Source organism: Festucalex cinctus, chromosome 8, assembly GCF_051991245.1.
Source record: "Festucalex cinctus isolate MCC-2025b chromosome 8, RoL_Fcin_1.0, whole genome shotgun sequence".
Classification (NCBI taxonomy): Eukaryota; Metazoa; Chordata; class Actinopteri; order Syngnathiformes; family Syngnathidae; genus Festucalex; species Festucalex cinctus.
Genome location: NC_135418.1, coordinates 16,084,246 through 16,107,522, shown reverse-complemented (window position 1 = coordinate 16,107,522; position 23,277 = coordinate 16,084,246). Strand labels below are relative to the sequence as shown.

Genomic DNA, 23,277 nt, shown 5'->3' with positions numbered 1-23,277 from the left:
CGATATTAGTCTATGCAATATGCATATCGCAAAGACATGCAATAAGTTTGATATGGAATGATATGCTTTTATCTGAATTTGACCAGGCAGACTGTCAGGTTTACCTTTTTGACATTTATTAAACATGACAAAAAATGAAAGAAGACACTTAGTTCAAAGCTCGCAAGGAGAGAGGTGAGGAACTGACTGATACAATTCACGACTGCACTCTCTGAAAAAAATCCCTTCCTCACCCTCTCTTTTTATTTGGTTTCCACGGCCCTTGTTACATGGGTGTTCCAACCCTAATAATGCAAACGCAAAACAAAGTTGGAACACAGTGTACTTAACGAAAATGTGCACTACCATCCAATAGTTGAACATTATCGAGAGGTAATTACAATTAAGAATATATTGAGTTTGATTATTTTGCCACATGAAAAAAAAATGTAATTCTTTCATGAGCTAATAAAAATGTCATTTCTTTAGGTACATTAATATCGCAATAATATCGACATCGCTATATTCAGCAACTATATCGCATATCGCATGTTTTTCCAATATCGTGCAGCCCTATGGCAGGTACATGATCATTTCCAGAAACTTTCTTTTATCATCTTTTTGATATTAGTAATGGGAAAACTAATCATGACATCACAACGTGGTCTTTTTGGAAACATTACAGGTTACTTGTGGTTCTTAGTGATGGCTTCCGTCCGATGAATATTCATCGGCCAGTCATTTCAGAAATTGCCTGAGTTAGTCTGGGGCCCATGATATGACAAGTGAAATCCAAGTATTTCCTGACCTAGCGACACACACCCATGAATCATTGGTGGATCATTTCAAAAAGTGCTGATTCTGCTGAATGCAGGAAAGAAGCGACTTTCTTTGAATCTTCAACCACTGTTAGTCTAAATTTAAAATAAAAGCATTTTTCTTCCCCTTTACACCTGTTTTAGGAAACTAGAGATTTGGCAGGGTAGCAAGAATGTAATGTAGAGAAAATAATGTTCAATGTAAGTAGAAGTACAATTCTCGAAGAATTGACGGCCTTAAATTAAATTAAAGAGAGCTACGAACACAAATCACCCCTGTGGTTCATCCAAAACAACAGGCCAGCTGCAATATGTGTGCGTGCCCCTCAGCTACAAGTCAGACCCCATCTTCGCTCACCAAAAGCAAGTTGTGTAAGGAAGAGGCTACAGTCTGCAAGTCAAAAGAGGATATGAGACAGTAGAAATGAGCTAAGATGGGGAAGTGGAGTCACACATTCAGCACATGCCCCAAAATATCCCACCCACACTCACCTCTGCTAGATCATGGGTCGTCTTGTCAAATATCACATGTCAATCTGTCATTCCGCCGGTTTCTAAGAAGCACCGTTTAGTGACATACTCCGCGCTGTTTTTTTTGGTCCTTTGTTTAAGTCAAATCCAGTAAATCACGCAAGACGCTTCCTCACCCTGTCACGAAGTGAAAGAAAACAGTCCCTATCCATATGGCAGGTGAAGTTGTATTTACACACACCTGATGCGCTTTCACACTAGAGTAGCCTCCATCGGACCAAGCTGGCCGCTGTGTGTTTGCATGGATGCTTCTGTTTACTTGAGGAAAATTAGCCCCATCACCAACACTTACAGGCAAACACAAGCCCAATGAGGCTGAAATATGACCACTCACGCAAGCACACTTTTCCACACGCATTGCACACATGCTTGCCCTAGTTTGTAAACTGTTTACATGTGTCACGCTATGACCCACTGCCTGACAACGATACAGTAGGGTCGGCATAATTTATACTTTTTCTGCCACGGACCGGCTTCCAGTCCTCCAGACATCTTGCCGACTGGCAATCATCCGTTCACTCTATGCTCCCACAACATTAAAAGAACATTAATAACGAACATGTATGCTTTACTCCAAGATATAAACCTAACCATCAAGCATTATTTGACAGGGTAGGGCGGGAGGGGCCACCTAGTGGACCCGGGCCATGGACTGGTGTGAGAATTAGATCGAGGGGTGGGGGAAAATAAAAGTCAACTAAGTCAGATAAGTCGACTTGAAAAATAGATCGACTAAAAATGTCTGCCTCGAAGCTCCGCCGGAAACATGTTTGCGCCGCTGTCCATGTTTTGGCACTGACCTTTTTTGCAGACGCATGCAGTGGACAGGAAGCTGAGCTCACTCAGACACAGTTCCACTTTTGATATATGTGTGAACTAAATGGTAGTTAGTGTTTATTTACCTTAAATGGTAATCGCTAGCACATTCATACTAATGGCGATTGCTAACTGTTTACGTTGGCTAATTTTGTTGGTGTTAAATAATGCTCATGCACAATTGCTAATAAATAAGTAGTAGTTATAGCCACTCAATTCAACTAACGTAGATATAATGATGTATGTGTGACCTAAGTGGAGTTTTATGTTTTTTTACCTTAAATAATCATCACTAGCGTGCTAATGCTAATCGGGATTGCTAATTGTTTAGCACAGGCTATTTTTGTTGTGTGTATAACAATGCATCCATCCATCCATTTTCTGAACCGCTTGCTCCTCACAATGGTCACGGGGGTGCTGGAGCCTATCCCAGCTAGCTTCGGGCAGGGCTGGTTATAACAACGCATATGTACAGAAAATAATAAATAATGAGTACTAGTGATATCCACTCAATTCAACTCACATTCAATATACTTTTTTAGGGGCGGGCGGAGGGGCGATTATTTGATGGAATAATCGATAGGGTAATTGATTTTAAAACATTTCAATAGTGACAGCACTAATAAGATCAAAGCAATACGCTGCTGTTTCTGCTGCTTAATATACTGGTCAACCTCTCACCTGTCAGACAGCGACCATACTGTCAAGTAAGAGTGTTTACCAACCCCTGACCCCTCTGACGATGCGCACTCTGCAACATCACATACAGGTCTCTGTCAGCTGCACTGGTTTTGGAAGAGAAAGGGAGTGAGCGCAATGCAGTGGAAAATCTAATCCAAATTCTAAGAGGCCAAAACAGGTTTGATGTCATCTTCGAGGAAGATTAAATTGAATTTGACTAACTCATTAAAGAATTAGACGGTAACCTGATCATCAGATGCAGATCAGCATTGTTGTGCTGAAACACTTTTTGTCAACGAAAAAACTTCAAGAATCCAAGAAATATCCGCATATCACCACAGTAGTGGGAAATAATTATAGTGGTCCCTTGATATACGAGTTTAATTCATGATCACAGTTGTAAAACAAAACACTTCTACCTCAAATAATCTTTCCACATTGAAACAAAAAGAAAATCCATTAATTTGTTCTAGCTACCCAAAATAATATTAATTAAAATTAAATGAAAACAACACTGTGATAATATACTTTATGAAATCACAGAGTAGAACTAAAACCATGACCAACAACTCTAGATGTTAGCACACCAAATAATTAGGGGTGTGCCAAAAAATAGATTCATAAAAGAATCAAGATTTCTCATTCCCAAAAATTGATTTTATTTAAATTAGACATGAAGAAGAAGGGGAAAAGGCAGTTGTAGCCCACATGCTGTTTTTGTGTAAAAAGGCACTTACAATACAAAATTAATAAATGTTTAAAGAAAAAAAAAAAAAAAAAAAAAACACTTTAATGTCTATTTGTCATTTTGGCTTGCAAAGCAGACTGGAGTAGATCATGACAATTTTTTGCATATCTGTAAATTGAAGCAGAAATAATTTGCTAATCAAATAATTTTGAATCGAAAATCATTTGAATCGAGATTCGAAAATCGATTCTGAATCGAATCGTAGACCCAAAAATCGTAATCGAATCGAATCGTGAGACAGTCAAAGAGTCCCAGCCCTACAAATAATGGCCTTTAGCATTGTTTGTTAGCATTAAGCTAAGTGGGTTTTCCTAAGTTAAAGCGATGTCGTAATTTTAAAACTGTTTGTTTTATATTTGTTTGACAGTAAACTTCAGCTGGGAGTGCCATTAAATAGCTTGAAGCGTCTTTTTTTGATGACTTGCTCAATATTTGCTAAACTGCTGCTTATTGTGAGTGAGTTGAATTGAGTTCACTGCCACTAGTATACAGCGAGTATCTCCCGTTTGCACTCACAGGTCAAAGCACAAAATTGGTCGAATGATGGCTCACATAAAAAAAAAAAAAAAAAAAAAAAAAAAAAAAACTTGTTTAAAAAAAAAAATAATAATAATAATAATTCTTAATATCTTCGACTGACCAAAAAGACTCAGAGAAATTAAAAACACAAATCTTCATATCATATTTGCTCAAATAGAAGCCAGGTATTTAATTGTACAAATGTTAGAAGTATACACCGACTGGTTGACAACTCCTTGATCCAATAATGTACACAATGCCTCACAAAAGTGTGTGTTCTTCTATTCTTGGTTCATTTCCATAGTGCAGAACAGTTGGAGATGCAAAGTAATTGGCCCTTGCTCAAGTTTTTACGCAGTCAACTATGATAGACACAACTGCCTAAATGTGATCGAAGCAGACATTGCTCTAGAGAAGTTACATTTATTCAAATTTGCTTAAATATATTTGTTTCTTTTACAACCCAGTTCAGTTTGATTAGTCTAAACAAGTACAGGCTCGGTGCGTGAGAATTACCCCCACCATTAAACTCAAAATTTTAATGGGAGTGTTGATACCATCTCTAAAACTCAGCTTCTTTTTCCCTTGAAAGTTGTCTGCTTTTCGTCTTCCGTCTCATCATTTGGCTTTTTCCCCTTTCCAAAGGCATTTGTTTATTACTCATATTTCCTAGCTTGTGGGCTTTATTTGTTAGTACTGTAATGAGACAAGCTGTACAGAGGCACCTGGTTTTAAAAAGTAACTTTTTTCAGACTGTGCTGATCAAGAAATAATTGCTTTCTTCTTTCTCTTTGCATGGCCCAGTACCAAATGCCGTAGGGACCTATGCCGATCCATGGTTTGGTGTTTGGTCACCGCTACTCTAGCAAAATAGCAAAATGAAAAGCAGCCTAATTTTTTTTAACCAACTTCATATGCACTTTTGGATTCAAGACAATTGGAGTAAATAATAACATCATAATAATTCCATACTCTAATTTGTGAATTTACTGGCGACACTGTCCTGAGCTATGATGTCATGCTATTTAAGCAAAGGCAGTACAGCAGATCATCAGCTGCACCCATTGATGGACATTTACGCTGCCTCAACCGAGCAAACATCATCATCAAGGACACCCTGGCAGTGAGCTGTTTGACTTGTTGCCCTCAGCAAGGAGCTACAGGCATACAGCAAGGACAAAGACTCAAGAACACCTAGTCTTATTTTGATGAAATACAAAAATAATCAGTCTGCTTTCATGAAGAGCTACAGAATTAAAATAATATGTACTGTTGAGAGACTGATATCAGAGGATTTGGACAATTTTAAACAATTACTCTAAACAATACAACAATTATCAAAATGGTGTCAGTTATGATGATCGATTAGTTAATTAATTGATTAACTGAGACACCTCTATTTTAACTAAAAGGACAACACAGGCATTACATAAAAGTAACAGCAAAAGTCAGTATTTGGGAAATTACAGTAATTTAGTACCTAATTTGCCTTTAGTTTTAAGCAATTCATGTTCCCACAAAACAAGAGAAACCACTAATGAAGCAAAAAAGTGACAGAGGCATGTGATATTTTGAAAATTTTGGATTTTTTTTTTCTCCTTATCAAACAAAGCATTATGAACAGAAGCACAATATGGGCATGTCTGAATTCAGTTTATATGTTCCCTGGGGCATAATTGTTCTAAGCACAGCTCTTGTGCAAGTGGATGCCAACTTTTGCCCGCAGGCCTTCAGTCAACAACAGACGGAAGTTTTAAAATCTTGTAGTTTCACATTTTATCTTTTGCCAGAAAGCATTACAGACAATGCATAAGTCACCAAAAAAACACAATGCCGCACAGTAGTCAACTGAAACTTCCCGAAAAGCACAACTTACTGTAAATACAGATTTCCTTACTACGTATTTCTGTACTGGATTTCCTTACTGCTCTCATCCATCCAACACTACAGTTTAAAACTAATACCTCATTGTCAAATCTATAGTACAACCACACATATTTACGTCACTTTTGATCCAGTTTTATACTATATGGGAGAATGCCATGATGTCATTTTTCTTGGAAACCGCAAAAGGTAAGGGCAAGAATGATATTTCCACGATGCCACTGAAACCATACCGAGTTCTCAAGAGTCTAGAATAGCTTTGTCATGTTCACAGTTATGGATCAATGTGTAATTTCAGCACAGATGAACTGTTGAAAGGGGATAAAAGTTAAACCCTTGCTGAACAATACGAGAATGCATACAAGATATTATAAATGATCCTTATTAATTGATTTTTAAAAATCACATTCCAATTTCCATGTAAATGAAAACACTCACGTCCTATTTAAACCACACTAAAAATGTATCACATTTCATTTTTGTGCAGTGATAGCAACCAGCATGACAAATTATATCTCCATTAATAATAAACACATGGTTCATGATTAGTCTGAGGTCAAAGAGGAGACCTACTGGCACCGTGCACAATTTACCTTAAGCTGCAAGTACTTGGAGTAGGCAATATAGTTTATGTAGTCACAGCTTATACATAGCAACACAGCCTGGGGTTTAGGTGTTGTTACTGATACTGAGCTGGCTTCAACTCAGAAATGGCAAGCGGCTGACTAGGGGTCATTTTCAAATGACAAAAAAAAATATTTAAGAGCCGAGTCAAAAAGAGAGTTCAACATTTAATCTATGTTCACAATAACATAGTATTACATTTAAAATTTGATTGAATAGTTTTATGAAATGTATGAAAACTGATCAGAGCATCTTAAAGTTCTTGAACGTGTCTGTCTTTTCTATGCAAATACGTGGTCTAAATACAAAGGCAAACAACATTTAAAAAAATAAACACGAACACAAATGTAACTAAAATACGTTTGGGCAGAGTTACGCTAGTGTCGGTGTTGTTTTAAAAGTGAAGTGTTGGTGAAATGTCACACTTACCAGCACTGAAGGTCAGACAAAAAAAACGCAGTTAAGAGAAGCTTGGCGACAACTTCTCTGGTGCACTCCACAGAGGGGAAACAGAAACTACCTCTCCCACATAAAACTTCTGCGTTTTATTAAGTAAACGGCGCCCCGAAAAGATTATGTTTCTCGCCACTTCCACATGTTGCTACGCAGCGTGCAATGTTTTGACCGTCGAGCTTTGGTGGCCTCTGCGCGCGCCTACTGTCACCTGTGCCGTCATCAACGGCATAGGTCTTGCGGGCTTCTGGGTAATGTAGTTCTCGCCTAAAAGAAGCCGGAAATGACTATTATTAGACAGTGACGTGAGAATTGTTGTCTACGGAACGAGGTAACAGGTCATCCAGCTAGACCAAAAACAAAAGAGGTAAATTGGTTTATATATAGCTTCTATTTTAGGTGCCTCCAATGTTATATAATCAAGACTCTGTATATATTATATTCTTCTATAGTAATAAGGTTCCCAAAGAGCTTTTGTAACAGTGGACAGTGGGATTCTTACCATATTTTAACTTCAACCTTGACTTACATCAGCTTGAATTGGTTTATGAACGGTCTTAGTGCTCATTTCATACTGCACATTTCTTTTATATGTAGGCTAGTTCTCAAAAAAAAAAAACATGGACAAACTCAAAGTTTCACTTTAGAGTGTTATGTGATATTCCATCATTTACACCTGCAATTATAGACTCAATGCTCATTAATGGGAGGCTTTTTGGCAAAAAAGTGTATGTTTTTACATTCAACAGACCGCGGTGTACCTAATGTGTAAAGCACACACTGTACTGAAACAATTATGTATGCCTGGCTGCTAGAAATGTAGAATGTCATGGCAGTCAGATGTGCTTACAGTACCACGTGTTACCACAAGAGGGAAGTAAATACTTGACGATGCACTCCTGTTTTAAATAAAATTTTGCATTAAAAAAAAATCTGTATGGCAATCAAATGGGGCATTTTGATTTTTATTGATTTCAAGACAATTAATCAATGGTGGGGAAAATAGTTGATCCCAACTAAAACACTCAGCTGTCATCTACTACCAAAGTTTGTCTCTACTGAGCATTATCAAATGAAGAGACACCATGTTTTTTGTTTTTAAAGCTGCAGAACAAATCAGATTTAATCATTTTTCTGAGGTAGCGCCTTCCCTCCACTGTACATTACGATCAAGTATGTGATATGTATCATTCAACATTCAATACACTAAACAAGAGTATACAGAGGTGGAAGGAAGAGACAAAGTTAACTTTCCAAATGTGTGTGCGTGTCTCTAAGATCAAGACATCAGATGTAAGTGTTCTTACTGGCCACATCACAACATACATTATGAGCATGTCTCCAATTAAATAACCTAATAACAAAAACATAGTTGGGCTGATAAACAAATCAATACATGTGGGTGGAAAGAAAATACTAATTCAATCCACATTGTATTGAATGTGAGTAACATCTGAAGTAAATGCAAAACATAGTACTCATACATATGGATTGGAAGGATACACAACAACTGCAATGATCCTCACATACATACATAATTGACAGAATTTAATGACCACATTAGGTTTTCAGCCAATAACAATATTGTGAAACATTTTGCCGTGCTGGTTTATTGTATGCTAATCAGTTTTACTCAACTTCATTAAAATAGCAGACTTTTTTTTTCATGCTTAATTGTAAGGCCTAATTAGCAACCACAATTAATTTAGGTATGATGTGACGGTGAACTTCACTTAAATATCCACTGCTCCAAAGCACAAGTGGTCACTACTTTCCTACCACTAAAAGGATGTGGATGGGACGTGAACTGTTTAGTGTGCATGCAGTTGCAACTTAACTGAATTCACTCTGCCGGTAATCAATTGGCCTTGTATTATGATTAGCTATTTAAAAAAAAAAAAAAAAAAAAAAAAAAAAAAAAAAAAAAAAAAAAAAAAAACTACTAGTTAAAGCGGATACTGGAGAGTGGCTCCATCTTACGTTATCTGTTGTGACTTTCAAGACTACCCAACAGTGATTCTTCTATTTGAAGTGAATTTTGGGAGGCCATCTTTATCTACAGATGAATAATGGTCAGTGCGTGTAGTCAGGAGCTTAGAACAAATTTCTATTCTGGGTGTGATGTTCTGCTGTAGTAATAGCAAGCCTTTTTTATGTAGAATGTTGATTGGTTGTGATTGTATTGTATTGGTGTTAATGTTTTATGTTTGTTTGTTTTTTGTGTTACTGTAAAGCGCTTTGTGACAGCTCAGGCTGTTTGAAAGCGCTATATAAATAAACTTGAGCTGAGTTGAGTTTAGTGTGACAAAGGGTACTGTGGATGCCACCAGTCCACAAGCCTCACACTGTGTACAGGATCCAGCACAACCTGCGTCCCGCCATGATCGCCTCTTTTCTTCCCTCTCAGGATCGGCGAGTCCTGGAACATGAGGCGAACGCGATGATGGCGCATGTCCGTGCTGACGTTGATTGTGAACTACGACAACAGCAGTAAATGTCACGTTAACGGAGTAACATCTTCCCAGGTTTTAGTAGCCATACTTTCCGAATAGCAAGAGCAAAATCTAAATATTTCAGCGGGTATAAAGACCAACCAGGGTGAGTGTCATGCCCATGACCACAGGGGTGAAGATGAAGTTGAACGTTGACACTTGAAGCATGTAACAGTCCGAGTCCGAATTTCGGTGGACGTCTTCATACTGTTTGGGCATGCGCAAGGTCTTTGCGCGCCCGTTCTTAGCGTTTCCCTGCTAGGGAGCAAAAACGATGATTAAAAACTATTGAGCATCGATGTAGCTGTTTTAGGCAACGCTCATTACCTGCTTTAAAAACTTGAAGTTGAACTCCCACAATGCTTCTGGTCGAGTCCCAGTCACCTTTTTTACCCCGAACAATAAACACTGCAGAAGAAAACAAAGTCACAAATTTACTACAATGAGATACTGTAGATCACGTGTCAAGATCCGATCCTCAAGGGCCAGAGTCCTGCATGTTTTTGAGGTTTCTCTACTCCAACTCCAACGATTCCATGATCAGGATAATTATCAGGCTCCTGCAGAGCTTGCTGATGAGCTTAAATATGAATCAGCAGCTGTGTTGAAAGTGGGGAAACCTCCAAAACGTGCAGGACTGCGGCCCCCGAGGACTGCAGTTTGACACCTATGCTGTAGATGCATCAACAATAGAAAATGTAAAGATGAAAGTGTCTTAAGTAGAATAATTCAAAAACAAAACATTGTCAGGGATACACCTGTTACATCTGCTAAAGTTAGTACAATATGACAAAATATTATTTCTATTCTTAACATTTGTTTGACATATTAACTGGAGTTAACTTCTTTCTTAGGGATGTAACGATGTCCAAACATCACGATACGATATCACGATACAATATGATAATTATCACGATATTGTGGGGAGGTTGGCGATATTTCAAACGGGCACAATATTGTAAAAAAAAAAAAAAAAAAAAAAGCACAATATCATGCTTTTGTACATAACAGCAATGCATAAAAACATCCTACAATATCTAATAGCACTTAATATTGAGGCACTTGCTCATGCTAGTACAAATTGAGTTCCTCCACATATTGACTCGCTTCACAAACATATTACTTATTATTCATCTGACCATTAACATGGATTTTAAATGTAGAAGGGCCAAAACATCCCTAATGAAAATTAAATTGCACTAAAAAACTAGCCACCAGAGGGTGCTAGAACTGCACAAATGTAAATCAACCTGACTTTTTGAACAGATGTGCTGCTCTTAAATACCGTGAACATGACAACGACAATATTGTGGCAGTTTTAATATTGCGATATTGCCCGTTACATCCCTATTCTTTTTATCCAATTGTAGAGTGCTAACAATATTAAAAGGTTTACGATGGCACCGACTTAAGAATCAGTTTTTGACAAATTGTTTTAATTTCCGTGATTTCCTGTTTAAAATTGTTTCATAATCCTAACAAGTAAGAGATTGACCAGCATTCTGCCAGGGATGAGGGTCCACCTTCTACTGTACGCCAATTTAACTTAGTAAAAGAGAGAGATAATAATAATAATAATAATAATAATAATAATAATAATAATAATAATAATAATAAATTTAAAAAATCAAATTAAACTAGAAACAGAAGTTAAACTAAGAATAGAGAAGAAAGAATTGGCTGAGAGCAAACTGACATAGCAATTTACCTTGGAATTGAGCAAAGTTGTAGGTGTAGATTCAGGCAGGGAAGGAATTTTGGATACACGTGAGCTGAATGGCTCGTACAAATGGAAGAGGGAGCGAATCACACGTGCCCTGAGATTCCACATTCTGCCAATGCAATCAGGCTGGAGACGAAATGGCAGGTCAACATCCATCTGGTAATGTCTTTCAATGAAAGAAGGGGGGGGGGGGGGGGTATCAGGTATGTTGTTATACTTGAGCCACAATGCTACACAGCCAATACTCTGTAAACAATGCCAGATAATTTAATCAACTGAAACACAAGCTTATAAAAAAAAAATAATATAACAATCAGAGACTTCAAATAGTGAATGTGCGACATAAACTAGCACACCTTCTGTATAGCCTGGTCCAAAAAACGGCAGTGCATGTGACCATCCATGCGTTCCTACAAATTAGTGAGAATCTGCAAATGTCTTCAGGTCGAATATAGGAGGAAAGCACAAGCCAGATGTCTACCGGATACTCCTGTCCATCACTGCTTTGACTGCTCTCTGAAAGTACACAACGCAAATAGAACGAGCCCACTTCTCACTTCTTCTTCCTCCACACAGTAATATCATACCCTTTCTCCTTTTGCTCTTCTTCTTGTGGATCACTTTAGTTTCACTGTCGCCATCATCCTCTGCATCTAAGTCATCACTGCTGTCCAAGCCATCTATTTTGATGGTATCAGCAGACGAAAGGACTTCTTCTACAGCACCGTGAGATGCTTCCAGCCCACACAGTAATTTGACTGAAAGGCAAAGTGCTTAAACTGATCAGTTCAGATGCAAAAGCTTGGAAAGAAATGTGTGCATCAGTCAGTGTATAATTACCTTCTTTTTCAACTGCATTTGCAACAGCCTTTTTCACCCTACCAGACTTTACAACGGCCGGATCAGCGTCAGCATAATCAGCCACAGTCACTGAGGAAGGACACAAAATTGCAGAGTCATGTTGAATATTTATTTAAGATAACATGCACAAGACCTCTGGGTTATATTTAACCTGCAAGCCACTAATGCTCTAATCCTGTATGGAAGAGAGAATGGTAACTTATAAATAATAGGTATATATAATTAATAATCAGTAACTGACGCTTTTAGAACATGCAGGCAGGTATGTCTCTTACACCATGCTATTTGTCTAACTTTCAAAAAACAACAATTGACGTTTGTATCGATGCAATGCACACTGAAAATGGTAAATTGTGCATAACTTAATTTGTAAGACTTGTCAGGATAACCTAATGGTCATAAAAACTCGGATGTGTTAAATTATTATTTCTGAACCACAGTGTAGCAGAGGACGAGCTAGCTTGTTGGCTATAATGGAAAAGACCTACCTGATTCCGAGCAAACGTCCCCAGCCCTAAATTTCAGCCGTTTTCGGTTCCCTTTCTTGGGCATGTCGACACTAAAGTTCTGTGGGCGCTTAACGTAGCTGCGAATCCAGCCATGGCTCTATGGCAAGCTGGAACAGAGAAAAAGAAAAAAGAATGAGAGAGATATTGAAAATAACCCCGCCAGGATCTTCAGCCATTATGGAATGACGAATGATGCCAAGTATCGCGAGAATACAGTTGCCTCATTCATGATGTGATGCTACTTTGCTGACCCCTATCGGCGAAATACAGCTCAAACGTTATTTAAAGTTGAAGTGTTGTTTTTATTTTTTATTTTTTTTAATGTACGTACATCAAGATATTTTGGGAAGTATTTAACGCTGGATTTCGGAGGAGGACAATGATTCACCCATGCCGGATTTCAAGGTTATTAAGTTTGGGAGAGTAATTCAAGACAGAAAAGGAGAAATTATGCTCAGTACTTTGATAATAATGGCAAAACAGTTTATTTACCGGTGTAGATGTATTAAATGTCGTCCTTTGTTTTGATTCTTTTTTTTTCTTTTTTTTTTAGAAAATTGAAGGGTTTGGAAGGACACTGAGGATGGTTAAGACAAAGCAAGCTTAGTTGGTATTAAATAACTTTTTATAGTTTTATAGAATTTATAGTCTAATTAGACCTTTTTTTGTTTTTATTTTTTGTTTTGTTTTGTCTGTGTTTTTTTTTTCTCTCTTGTGTCTTGTTCAACAGCACGGTTCTGTTTTGTGTGCTCAATTTGAATTGGAGGGTTTTTTTTTAATTAATAAAGAAAGTAAAGAAAACAAAACCTTGCCAGCAAGCTGTGGAAAAAAAGTAGCACACAGATTTAAAAAAAGTTAAAGTTATTAACCTCTTGCTCCTCACAAGGGTCACGGGGGGTGCTGGAGCCTATCCCAGCTGGCTTTCGGCAGTAGGCAGGGTACACCCTGAACTGGTTGCCAACCAATCGCAGGCCACACAGAAATGAACAACCATCCACACACGCACTTAAGGACAACTCGGAGCACCCAATTAACCTGCCATGCATGTCTTGGAATGTGGGAGGAGACCGGAGTACCCGGAGAAGACCCACGCAGGCACGGGGAGAACATGCAAACTCCACCCAGGAAGGTTGGAGCCTGGACTCGAACCCGAGTCCTCAGTACTGGGAGGCGGACGTGCGCTTGTATATCAGTGCTTCTCAATTATTTTTTGTTATGCCTCCCCAAGAAGAAAATATTTTGTTGCAATATATTCTTGCATGGATTTTTCTCCCAGGTACAGTTGACCTACTGGCTTTTTCTCACATTCCAATATAACTCAAATTAGGTTAATGACAACTCTAAATTCACCATATGTGAATGTGAGTGAATGTTTATCTCAATTATCTGTTTATGTGCAATTGGCTGAAGACCAGTACCGACTGCCTCATGCCCAGACAGCTGGGAAAGGCTCCAGCTCGACCCTCGTGAAGATAAGCAGTAGAGCAAAGCAATAGATGGATTGATGGATGAAATTGCGAACAATGTCATTTATTAGGGTTCCATTCCATTTAAGTTTAAGACAGTCAGGCCCTTGCTACTACACTATAAATACTTTACACAACTTTAGCCTAAAGGAGCTGTTTTTATTGTATTTTCTGGTTGGTTGGTGAGGTTATTGACATTGTCCCACAACACTGTATAGTATGCGAAACGTGGCACACGTTACAACAGTTAAAAACAAAATAAACTTGCAATATCATCCTTTTACGACTTTCATTACAAACGCGTGGCGTGATCTCATTTCCATTGAAGATCCTGCAGGGAGCGCTGTGCATCCAAGTGTGCAATCATGCACAGCAATAATGAGCGTGCGTGGTGATGATGGAGCAACTGGGACATATAGTCATGCAAATAGCGCTGCACAAGTATACGTGAAGCAAGCATATGTGAAGCAAAGAAGCAGACGACCAACGTGACCTTGTAGGCGAAGTGTACATCATGGTAGCCGTGTTAAGTGTAAGTGTGGATTGTACGCGTGTGGGGCGGGGGGGGGGGGGGGGGGGGGGTCGCGCGTGTGTGCGGTGGGTGGGGATGGAAGCAGAGAAGGCGGATACAGATAAGACTCCCTCTCTCACACACACAGACACGCATACACAGTACACACACATTGACTGGCTCATATGAGCAGATCAGACCTTCTGTCACGGATCTATTCTAGTATTTTGGATTTGTTCCGTACTATGATCTCCGCCTTACTCGTGGACACCGCCCCTCCGAGCGGTCGCGCGCCTGAGCTGTCAATCACGTCACGCCGGGTTTGGTACATGTGAGCGAGGGAGTGCATGGCGCACCGGTTCTGCACACGGAGAGAAACGACGGTGGTTAACGAGGATGAAAGGTCGACAGTTATTATAGCATCGTTACGATCACCCTGAATAGGTAAGATGGTCGATGCACTATATGGAAGAACGCACGCACGCGTCCCCAAATGCATGCTGTTCCTTTTTATTTCTCTCGTGGCCTCCAATCAGTTTATGCATATGTTAGTTTATATGTAATACACGGACCCGTCTTGAACCGACAGATCGCGTCGCCCCTACATCCAGCGCAGCAGAGATGATGTGCGAGGTGATGCCGACCATCAGCGAGGGGGACTCGGCCGGTCCCCCGAGAGGAGCCGGCAGCGTCCCGAATGGCTCCGAGCAGGAGGCCAACTTCGAGCAGCTGATGGTCAACATGCTGGACGAGAGGGACAAGCTACTCGAGTCCCTCAGGGAGACCCAGGAGACCCTCATCCAGTCGCAGACCAAACTGCAGGGGGCGCTGCACGAGAGGGACGTGCTGCAACGGCAGATCAACGCAGCCCTGCCTCAGGTGAGGAGCAGCCGGTCTCAGGAGGAATCCGGGTTCCATTTATATTGAGCAATTAGTTGGTACTCTGTGATAGCCTGTTTGGTTAAGCGGCTGTCATTGAGGAATTGGGGTTGGTGAATTTAGAGTTCTCATTGGCAGTCTTGTGAAAAAAAGATGTCAGTATCATGGTTGCCTTGTTTCTAAAGGATTCTGTGAATCACTTGGAGCGAGTGATCTTCAAGTTGTATGAAAATAGGTCAGAGTAAGTGAGTGGAGTCCTTCCACACAGACCTTGCAAGAGTTGACTTCCCTCCAGTGACCACCCAGGACAGTGACTATGCGGATGTTTGGCATACATATTGAAATCGAAATGTAGCTTATCATAACTAAATATTTACTATGGTTTTCTTAGAAAATAAAGCGAGCAGGGTATTGACAAACACACATTCCATTCTTATGATACAGCGAGAGTGTAACGATAGAAAAATGACAAGGCAAATATGATGTTTTCTTCTTGTATATTTAAGTAAGAAGCAGCTGATAAAGAATATAATCACATTTAAAATACAACAGAAGCTTAACACTGTCCAGTATTTACAAAGGATGTACTGAGCATGTTGAACAATATGCATTCTGTAACAATGGACAAAAGAATGCATGGCAGGTCAGTAGTGACCAAGAGCTTTTCCTCCCTCAAGAAACAGCTTCGTAGCTGTATATGTGATATGTGAATGAAGACAAACACTGCTGCAATGCTGTTTCACTCATACTATTGTGATTCATTTGTGATTGTGACATACTCAATGTGAAAAAAATAGGATTGTTTTATGGTTTTTATGTTTTATTGTGTTATGTTTAATGGTATAGAACTATATTATATTATAGTGACTGCAGTAGTAGACAGCGCATCTGCATCATGGCTCAAATTATTTTTGGAGATGAGTCCAACAAATTGACAATTTGGTGACAGACAGTCGATCTAAATTTACCCTTAATCAGACCATGTCTAAATACTGATGGAGATGGTCTACTGCAATTTTAGTGAATTTGATCAGGGCATAGGCAGACAGAATTTAAGCTCTGCTGACATTTGTGATGGATGTCAGCGTATTTCATTCATAAATATGTGAAGAGTGGGCATCAAACCTTCTGAATTACTATATTATATATTTGCTATCATCTTACTGTGCAACAAACACAGCTATCTGAGTCTAGTGTCCAAGTCTTCTTCCACCATGTCGAGGCTCTAGTCAAATGAAATGAATTAATGAGCTACCATTCAACAGTTTTCCCCTGTAATGCTATTGTGATTGCAAAGGACTACATTTAAATTTACGCATTGATCCGAGCAGCAATGAGCGTTCTCCCAGGTCAAAACATCCCTTATGAAAATTAAAATACACTAAAAAAAAAAAACAAAAAAAAAACTAGCCACCAGAGGGTGCTAGAACTGCACAAATGGAAATCAACCTGACATGACAACAACGATAATGTGGCAGTTATCCATTTTGCGATATCACAATATTGCCATTATTTTTATTATTATTATTTATGGAGTTCACAAAAATACCCTAGAGAGATACATGTGCAAGTTCAGGATGATGCAGAAGAGTTCTATACCACCGGGGGCGGTGTGGTTCAGTGGTATGGTTTTCGTCTCCCACCCCAGAGGTTGTGGGTTCGATCCCATGCGTTGTGACCACGTCGAAGCATCCTTGAGCAAGATACTGAATCCGCAATTGCTCCTGATGCTGCGTCATCAGTAGGTGAATGGGTAGTCAAAATGTAAAGCGCTTTGAGGGCCTTGTAAGGTGGAAAAGCAGTATATAAATTAAGTGCCATTTGCCACTACAACCACAATAATGAACCTACCTGACAGTGTCAATCAAAATTGAACATTATCATCTTTGTTAAGGCAAGCATATCTTGAATTAGATGCAAATATACCCTTTTAAGTAGTCATTATGTTGTTAATATTGTGGCTGCTTGGTGTATGGCAATTCTCTTTCAAATTGTATTTTTTGTGAGTTTGGCTTTACAATTCAGGTGTTCAAATGAAAAGATTTGGAAAACCTTGCAGAAATGATCTTTCTCAGTAAGAGCCTTACAGAACAGGAAATGGACAAATAAAGGTTATTGAAAGTATAGTAATGTCTACCAACAACACCAAATGCTTGTAATATGTCAGAGAAATCATCCGAAGGCAGTAATTAAGCAGTGAAAATCAGTTTCCCTGCCTGTGAGTTACTTCTTGTGATGTTTCAGATGTAGGTCGTGACTGGCATCATGTTGCCTCCTTTAATGGGTTGCTGTTTTTCAGCCCTTGATCTTGATCAGCCATGCTTGGCTAACAAGAAATATGGAATAAGTGGGGCCCACATTTTGCTTGGAAACCCGGCAGAGAAAAGCTCAAGGCCCACCTTATCATTAATGTGATTGGAACAGCCTCACGTGGTGACCTGCCTGCTCCTCAGGGCCGTTCATGTGCTTATGTTGACCTGGAATATTTCTGACGATAGCCCCGTGAGTGTGTTTGAGCGAAAGAGAGCTGAATAAGCGATGCTGCAGCCACCTAGCATGGCGACAATGAGGCCCCAGCACATAATACTGTGTTATCCTCTCCGACCCGCAGGTCTAAATGTGTGGCGTGATGTCACACCGAGCATGATGGTGTGCTGCTTGTAAGTGTGTATGTGTGAAAGGGAGGGAGCGAGTGAGAGAGAACCATGCTGGAGACGACAGCATCGCTGCAGTCGCTTGTGGGAGAAACATGGCTGCTTGCTAGTGTACATCGCCCTGGGCTGCTTGCTTCCACACATGCACTTACGTGTGTGTGCAAGAGAGAGAGAGAGAGAGAGAGAGAGAGAGAGAGAGAGAGAGAGACTGTCATGCCTGTTTGCTAATCTTGCTTCAGCGTAATATGTAATTGTAGCAGTAATGCAAGTATTAGTTATACTGTCATACACCTCAGGGACATTACACACACATTACGACTGGCATGCTTGGTTATAAGCTGACTGTGCACACATACTTCAAAACCAGGTCTTTCGCACACCAATATTAGTGCATATAGCTGGTGCAATGGGCCAGTCTGGTTTCTCAAACTCAGGTTCAGAAGAAAAAATGGGTCATGACTCAAGGGTCACTTTTTATTGGATTGTGGATTGTCAGAGTGAAATGCTGTAGGAAGCTTTTTTTGTTGATCATCAAGCAGGGACGCACTTGCTTGGCAAAGGGATTTTTGATCTATGTTTGATGATAAATTGTGTTCTTTATAAGTAGTGTATGTACAGTATACTGTATGTACATGTCATGGCAATGTGGCGTAAAATAGTTTCTTACGTTTTGGTTGCGTGAGGAACCAACTTCAAGGTCCTGAGCTGCACTGTTTAAACAAAAAAAAACAAAAAAAAAAAACGATAAATTTCCGGCAGCTGGGGCACCAAAAAAATAAATTAATAAATAAAATAAAATACAATTAAAATACAGTGAAATAACATTTATTCTTACTTACTTCTCATAAAAATCCCCATAATTAAAATACAGTTTGCCATTGTAATTTCAACTCGATTTTGCTTATTTTCAGGCTATTTTTTATGTTTAATTAGAAACATTTTCACATTTTAAAACAATTATATTACCAAGAAATATAGTGGGTAAACCTTATATTTCCTTTCAAAATAAATGTTAATACAATGTCAATGAATGTTACCCTCTAGGACATTCCAGTAACTGTAGTTATTTTCAACAATAAACATTAGTCAATTAACAAAGAATTTATTGTAAAATTACACATTTTTAATATTTAATTTCTCATTAATTTTAAATGTTTAAATTTCCTTCCCTCCTCCAGAGTTTTAAAGTTGTATTTTACAGTTTATTCCCTTAAATAACAGAGTCAGACAAATATTTGTGAAATTAAGATTTATTTTTATGATAATGATAACGTTAACATATTTTAACAATAAATGTATGCATTTCTTATGTGTGCGGGTTTTTTTTTGGGGAGGGGGGGGGACAGAAATGTTATGTTTTCATATTTACAGTGATTTCATGTTATCTTACATTCAGTATATAACATCACAGTCTATTTTTGAAAATTCAACATTTTAAAAATATAGGACAAATGTATAAAATAAAATAAAAATAAACATTAGTAAGCATTTTGTTATTTATTTATTTATTTATTTATTTATTTTACAGTGTGGAAATTTTTTGTTAAATCCTACAATGAACAATAGGTAATATGAAATATATATAATTTGGAATTTATTCCAGGTTTGGTTTGCTGTGCTCTCTTGAAGAATGGAGGAAGTCTGGCCTTGACACGTTTAAAAAGTGTAAGAAAGAGAACCGAATCACATCTTTGGATTCACTGTATTATGAGAGCAGTGTTACGCTCTTTGCTGTAGCCAGCAATGCTGTGCAGCCCTCCGGTCGGAAGTGTCTCAGTGTGTTTTTCCTCTTCTATATTCAGTTCCCTCTGTTCTTAAGGTGGTGTAGCTCAGGCATGAGTATTAGCATGGCAGGACAACATTGTTATTCCTCAAACCAAACACTAGGTCCTCTGCTGATTTTGCCAAATAAACATTTGTCTTCTAACATGCATCATCTCCACCTACAGCATGTGTGCGCGTGTGTGTGCGTGTGTGTTTGGTGTGTGTGCGCTCTGACAGTTCTGGGCCAGTGTGCTCCCAGAGAGTCAGGAAACACTGAAGACAGAACAATAAACAGGCACAAAAACACAGCGGACAAAAATATATTGTTAAATCAATACCTTTCTGATGGTGTTTATCAAAACCGAGTGTATTGTTTTGTGAAGGCTAAATTTGTCACAAAGCTCTCAATAAATTTGGCACCTCATGTCTGGTGACTTAATTCAAATGACCACTACACACACAGAGATCTCAACTTCATTGTTGTGTTCAAAAAGGGAGGAGAATATCTTTGTAAGACATAACAGTAATTATTAACATCGACAAAGTCAGAAAACAAACTGATAAGACATTATTATGCCACAAAAGAACTAACTTTTCCACATTGCATATTTTTTAAGAAATTTACAAAGGGGAAGTCAACTTCCAAATTTTCTTAACAATATGTTCTATTTGGCCCCACAAGGCTAAACACAGAATTCTTATCAATATTGCGTTTGTGGAATAATAAGCATCAAAATCAACCTATTTATATCCATCTCAGGAAAAGGCCATTTTGGCACTTGCTGTCGACTGAAAATTACAACAGAGTCGTAATTGGTCGTTACCTAAGCCGTGAGCAAATGTAATGTCATTTTCTGCCAAGAGCAAGTAGCAAAATGGCCACCAACTGAGATGGATGAAAACGGATGGATTTTGCTCCTTAAAGGGACAATGTGCATTATTTAGCACCATCTAGTGATGAATTTAATACTTTTTTTTTTTTTTTTTTTTTTATGTATTCTGTCACATCAAGGTCGTGCTGCGCATTAAAGGAGGCTGACATGTTTCACTGCCATCTTTTTGCTAAGGATGCCCAAAGGAAAAGAACTCAACAAATGTAGTTAGCCTCTGGTGGTAGCTGCAGCTCATGCCGGACCCAATGGGTCGACCACCGCTAACTTCCACAGCTGGGGCCTGCAAGTGGTTATTACTGAGTCCCGTGATTCAGACTCCCGCCGCTTGTCTCACTCTGCTTTGCTTTTGCTAGCTTCTCCTACTAGCTAGCCACTCTTGTAGGATGGTTGCTTTAAAGTGCAGTCATCCATTTTCTATAAGATGAATAGTATACAGCGTGTCCTCATTAGGGTCACGGGTGAGCTTGTGCCAATCTTAATTTACTTTGGGCAAGATTGGTACACCCTGAGCAGGCTGCTAAAGCTAGCCAATTGTGAGTCTTCAATTCACCTAACATGCAGATTCAGTGAGCATGTGCAACATCCTCACAAGAAGGCCAGAGCCAGCCAAGATCAAACCCGAAACTTCAGAACTGCAGACATGCTAACCATTAGTTCCGCATGCCTCATTTAGTTGTTCTTTCTTCGAAAAAGTAAAAGTTACGCAAGCTAGATGAAATCCTGCTCTCTTAAGATCAGCCTATATCGATATTATTGCTTTGAATATAATGTTTCCTGGCTCAGGCAGGTAAAAGTCCCTTAGTTTGTTTTGTTCCGCCATGAAGTTGAAAGTATTGCCATTTAAACTGAAAATATTTTGAGAATCAAGCCAACTGGTGTTCCTGCTGAGATTGAGGTTGGCACCCTTGCTCGAACGGCATCCATTTTTAAATTGTCCATCATTACGCTCTCAGCTACTCACCTGCATCTGTCATGATGTCAATTGTGACTATTACAACAATCAAAAATGTCCACGGACGGATTTATTAGCAAGCAGCACGTCAGTGCAACAATATTCATTTATTCATCCTATCGACAACTGCTATAGCGAAAAATTGAAAGCCATGCCCTCATGCCCTCACTTTTCAAAGCGTTTGCGCAACATTGTTTTTAACTAAAAGATTCAGTATCGGTAGGTTGTTTCCTTGGCAACAACATTTTGAGCCTGGAAACATTTGACAACAAGTATTATCATTCCTGTGCAGAAAAAAAAAATAACAGTGAAAAAGGAGAACACTCACTTTTGTGAACAGTGAATGTTCTCACGTTGTCTCCTACCTTTTTTTTTTTTTTTTTTTAACGAGATTGTTGTCATTTAAATATACTTTTAATTACTTTGGGCTCCTTCCTTCCCAAGCCATTAAAAGTGGTGCAAAAAATGTACGCTGTCGTTGATATGTGTGCTGAATTGATATTTTCATAAACCCCACAATGGGAGGTAGACACTTCAACCTTGCAGTAATTTGATACCCCCTATTAGTTTGGAGTGTAGATTATGAGGCATTAGCTGGTTTTCAAGTGTGGAGCACTGTGGGTAGCCTCGAGACAGGAATTAGCAAGAAACAGCAAGGATGGTTTTCCAAACATTTAAAACCAGCATGCTGATTTTAACTTGCTGGTTTTCACAAAGCAATAGTACAGTTGGGTGGCTTCAGCATAGGAGGCGATTTGTTTTGCGTTTCTATCGTAAAAAGTACGGTAGTGACAGGGTGAATTTGGATCACTGTGTTGGTTTTTTCCTTTCGTTTGTCAGCATCTATAGTTAGTTATTATGCCGAGCAACCTCAGAGCGATGACGGGATTGTTAGGGAATCCTGCGGCCTGTAGTTCACACTCCTTGCCATTAATTTTACAATGCCAAATCTTTTAGCGCTTGCACAGTGAAGATTTACAATGGAGGGAGGCTGTCCCGTTTTTACCTTTATTCCAAGAACAGTTATCCAGATCTCTGCATGAGGTCTCAGAAGGTTATAAAAAGTTTGCCACATTCATCTGTGTGTTTGTGTGTTGTGATGCTTGGACACCTGTTCCAGTCAGATGCAACACTGGCTATTTTTTGCTAGCATACAAATATACATAGAGGACACACACGCGTGTTGCTGCCATTCCAAAACAACAACCATCTCTTGTATTGAATTTTAGTGGCTGCAATTGATTTTGTGCTCACTCTCTTGTCTTTATTTCTCCATAGTTTATTTATATTTATAGTTGTTTATATACAACAACAACAGCGCTTATAGTTTTATTGACAGTATATAAATGCATTGCCAGTATGAATGTGTCTCCTAAAAAAGCAAAATGATTTGATGCAATATGATTTGCAAATGAGGTCCTAAGTCTGCAGTGAAATAATATCTTCTCACACCTGAAGGAAAAGCAAGTTACGTGCAATGTTGTTGCCGTGATGATGCAAAGAGAAAACCAACACATCCC

General features: G+C 38.9%; 3 protein-coding genes across 10 annotated transcripts in view; 1 reads left to right on the top strand and 2 right to left on the bottom strand.

The window, feature by feature from the left end:
- The window catches only part of tfeb (transcription factor EB), a 29,334-nt gene extending 22,065 nt beyond the window's left edge, over positions 1 to 7,269 (bottom strand). For all 3 annotated transcript variants that reach the window (XM_077530198.1, XM_077530201.1, XM_077530199.1), the window contains exon 1: positions 7,030 to 7,269. The gene's annotated coding sequence lies outside the window, so the exon portion shown is untranslated. The remainder of the gene's footprint in view (positions 1 to 7,029) is intronic.
- A 733-nt stretch (positions 7,270 to 8,002) lies between these two features.
- tmem183a (transmembrane protein 183A) lies at positions 8,003 to 12,836 on the bottom strand. 2 transcript variants are annotated; one of them, XM_077530636.1, is made up of 8 exons: positions 12,618 to 12,836; positions 12,109 to 12,198; positions 11,856 to 12,026; positions 11,625 to 11,784; positions 11,254 to 11,434; positions 9,873 to 9,953; positions 9,648 to 9,800; positions 8,003 to 9,529 (listed from the first exon to the last, which is right to left on the bottom strand). In XM_077530636.1, the coding sequence occupies exons 1-8, from the start codon at positions 12,679 to 12,681 to the stop codon at positions 9,350 to 9,352; spliced, it is 1,080 nt and encodes a 359-aa protein (XP_077386762.1). In that variant the 5' UTR covers positions 12,682 to 12,836; the 3' UTR covers positions 8,003 to 9,349. The 2 variants fall into 2 exon arrangements, with proteins under 2 accessions (XP_077386762.1, XP_077386761.1); XM_077530635.1 differs by having other exon boundaries at positions 9,648 to 9,803; positions 12,618 to 12,835.
- Positions 12,837 to 14,731: 1,895 nt separating this feature from the next.
- Positions 14,732 to 23,277, top strand: part of ppfia4 (PTPRF interacting protein alpha 4) — a 70,547-nt gene continuing 62,001 nt past the window's right edge. For 3 of the 5 annotated variants that reach the window (XM_077528896.1, XM_077528901.1, XM_077528897.1), the window contains exons 1-2: positions 14,733 to 15,059; positions 15,205 to 15,494. In XM_077528896.1, the coding sequence (XP_077385022.1) occupies positions 15,237 to 15,494 (258 nt within the window). In that variant the 5' untranslated portion in view covers positions 14,733 to 15,059; positions 15,205 to 15,236. Of the gene's footprint in view, positions 15,060 to 15,204; positions 15,495 to 23,277 lie in introns of all 5 variants that reach the window. The other 2 variants (XM_077528899.1, XM_077528895.1) reach the window with 1 other exon arrangement.

What these genes read in the sequence shown, in the direction of transcription:
- tmem183a (XM_077530635.1), bottom strand. Translation starts at nt 12,681, where the DNA reads ATGCCCAAGAAAGGGAACCGAAAACGGCTGAAATTTAGGGCTGGGGAC. An exon ending in AAATGCAGTTGAAAAAGAAG is followed by an intron (nt 12,027 to 12,108) that starts GTAATTATACAC and finishes TTTGCCTTTCAG; the next exon opens with TCAAATTACTGTGTGGGCTG. An exon ending in TGGACCAGGCTATACAGAAG is followed by an intron (nt 11,435 to 11,624) that starts GTGTGCTAGTTT and finishes TTTCATTGAAAG; the next exon opens with ACATTACCAGATGGATGTTG.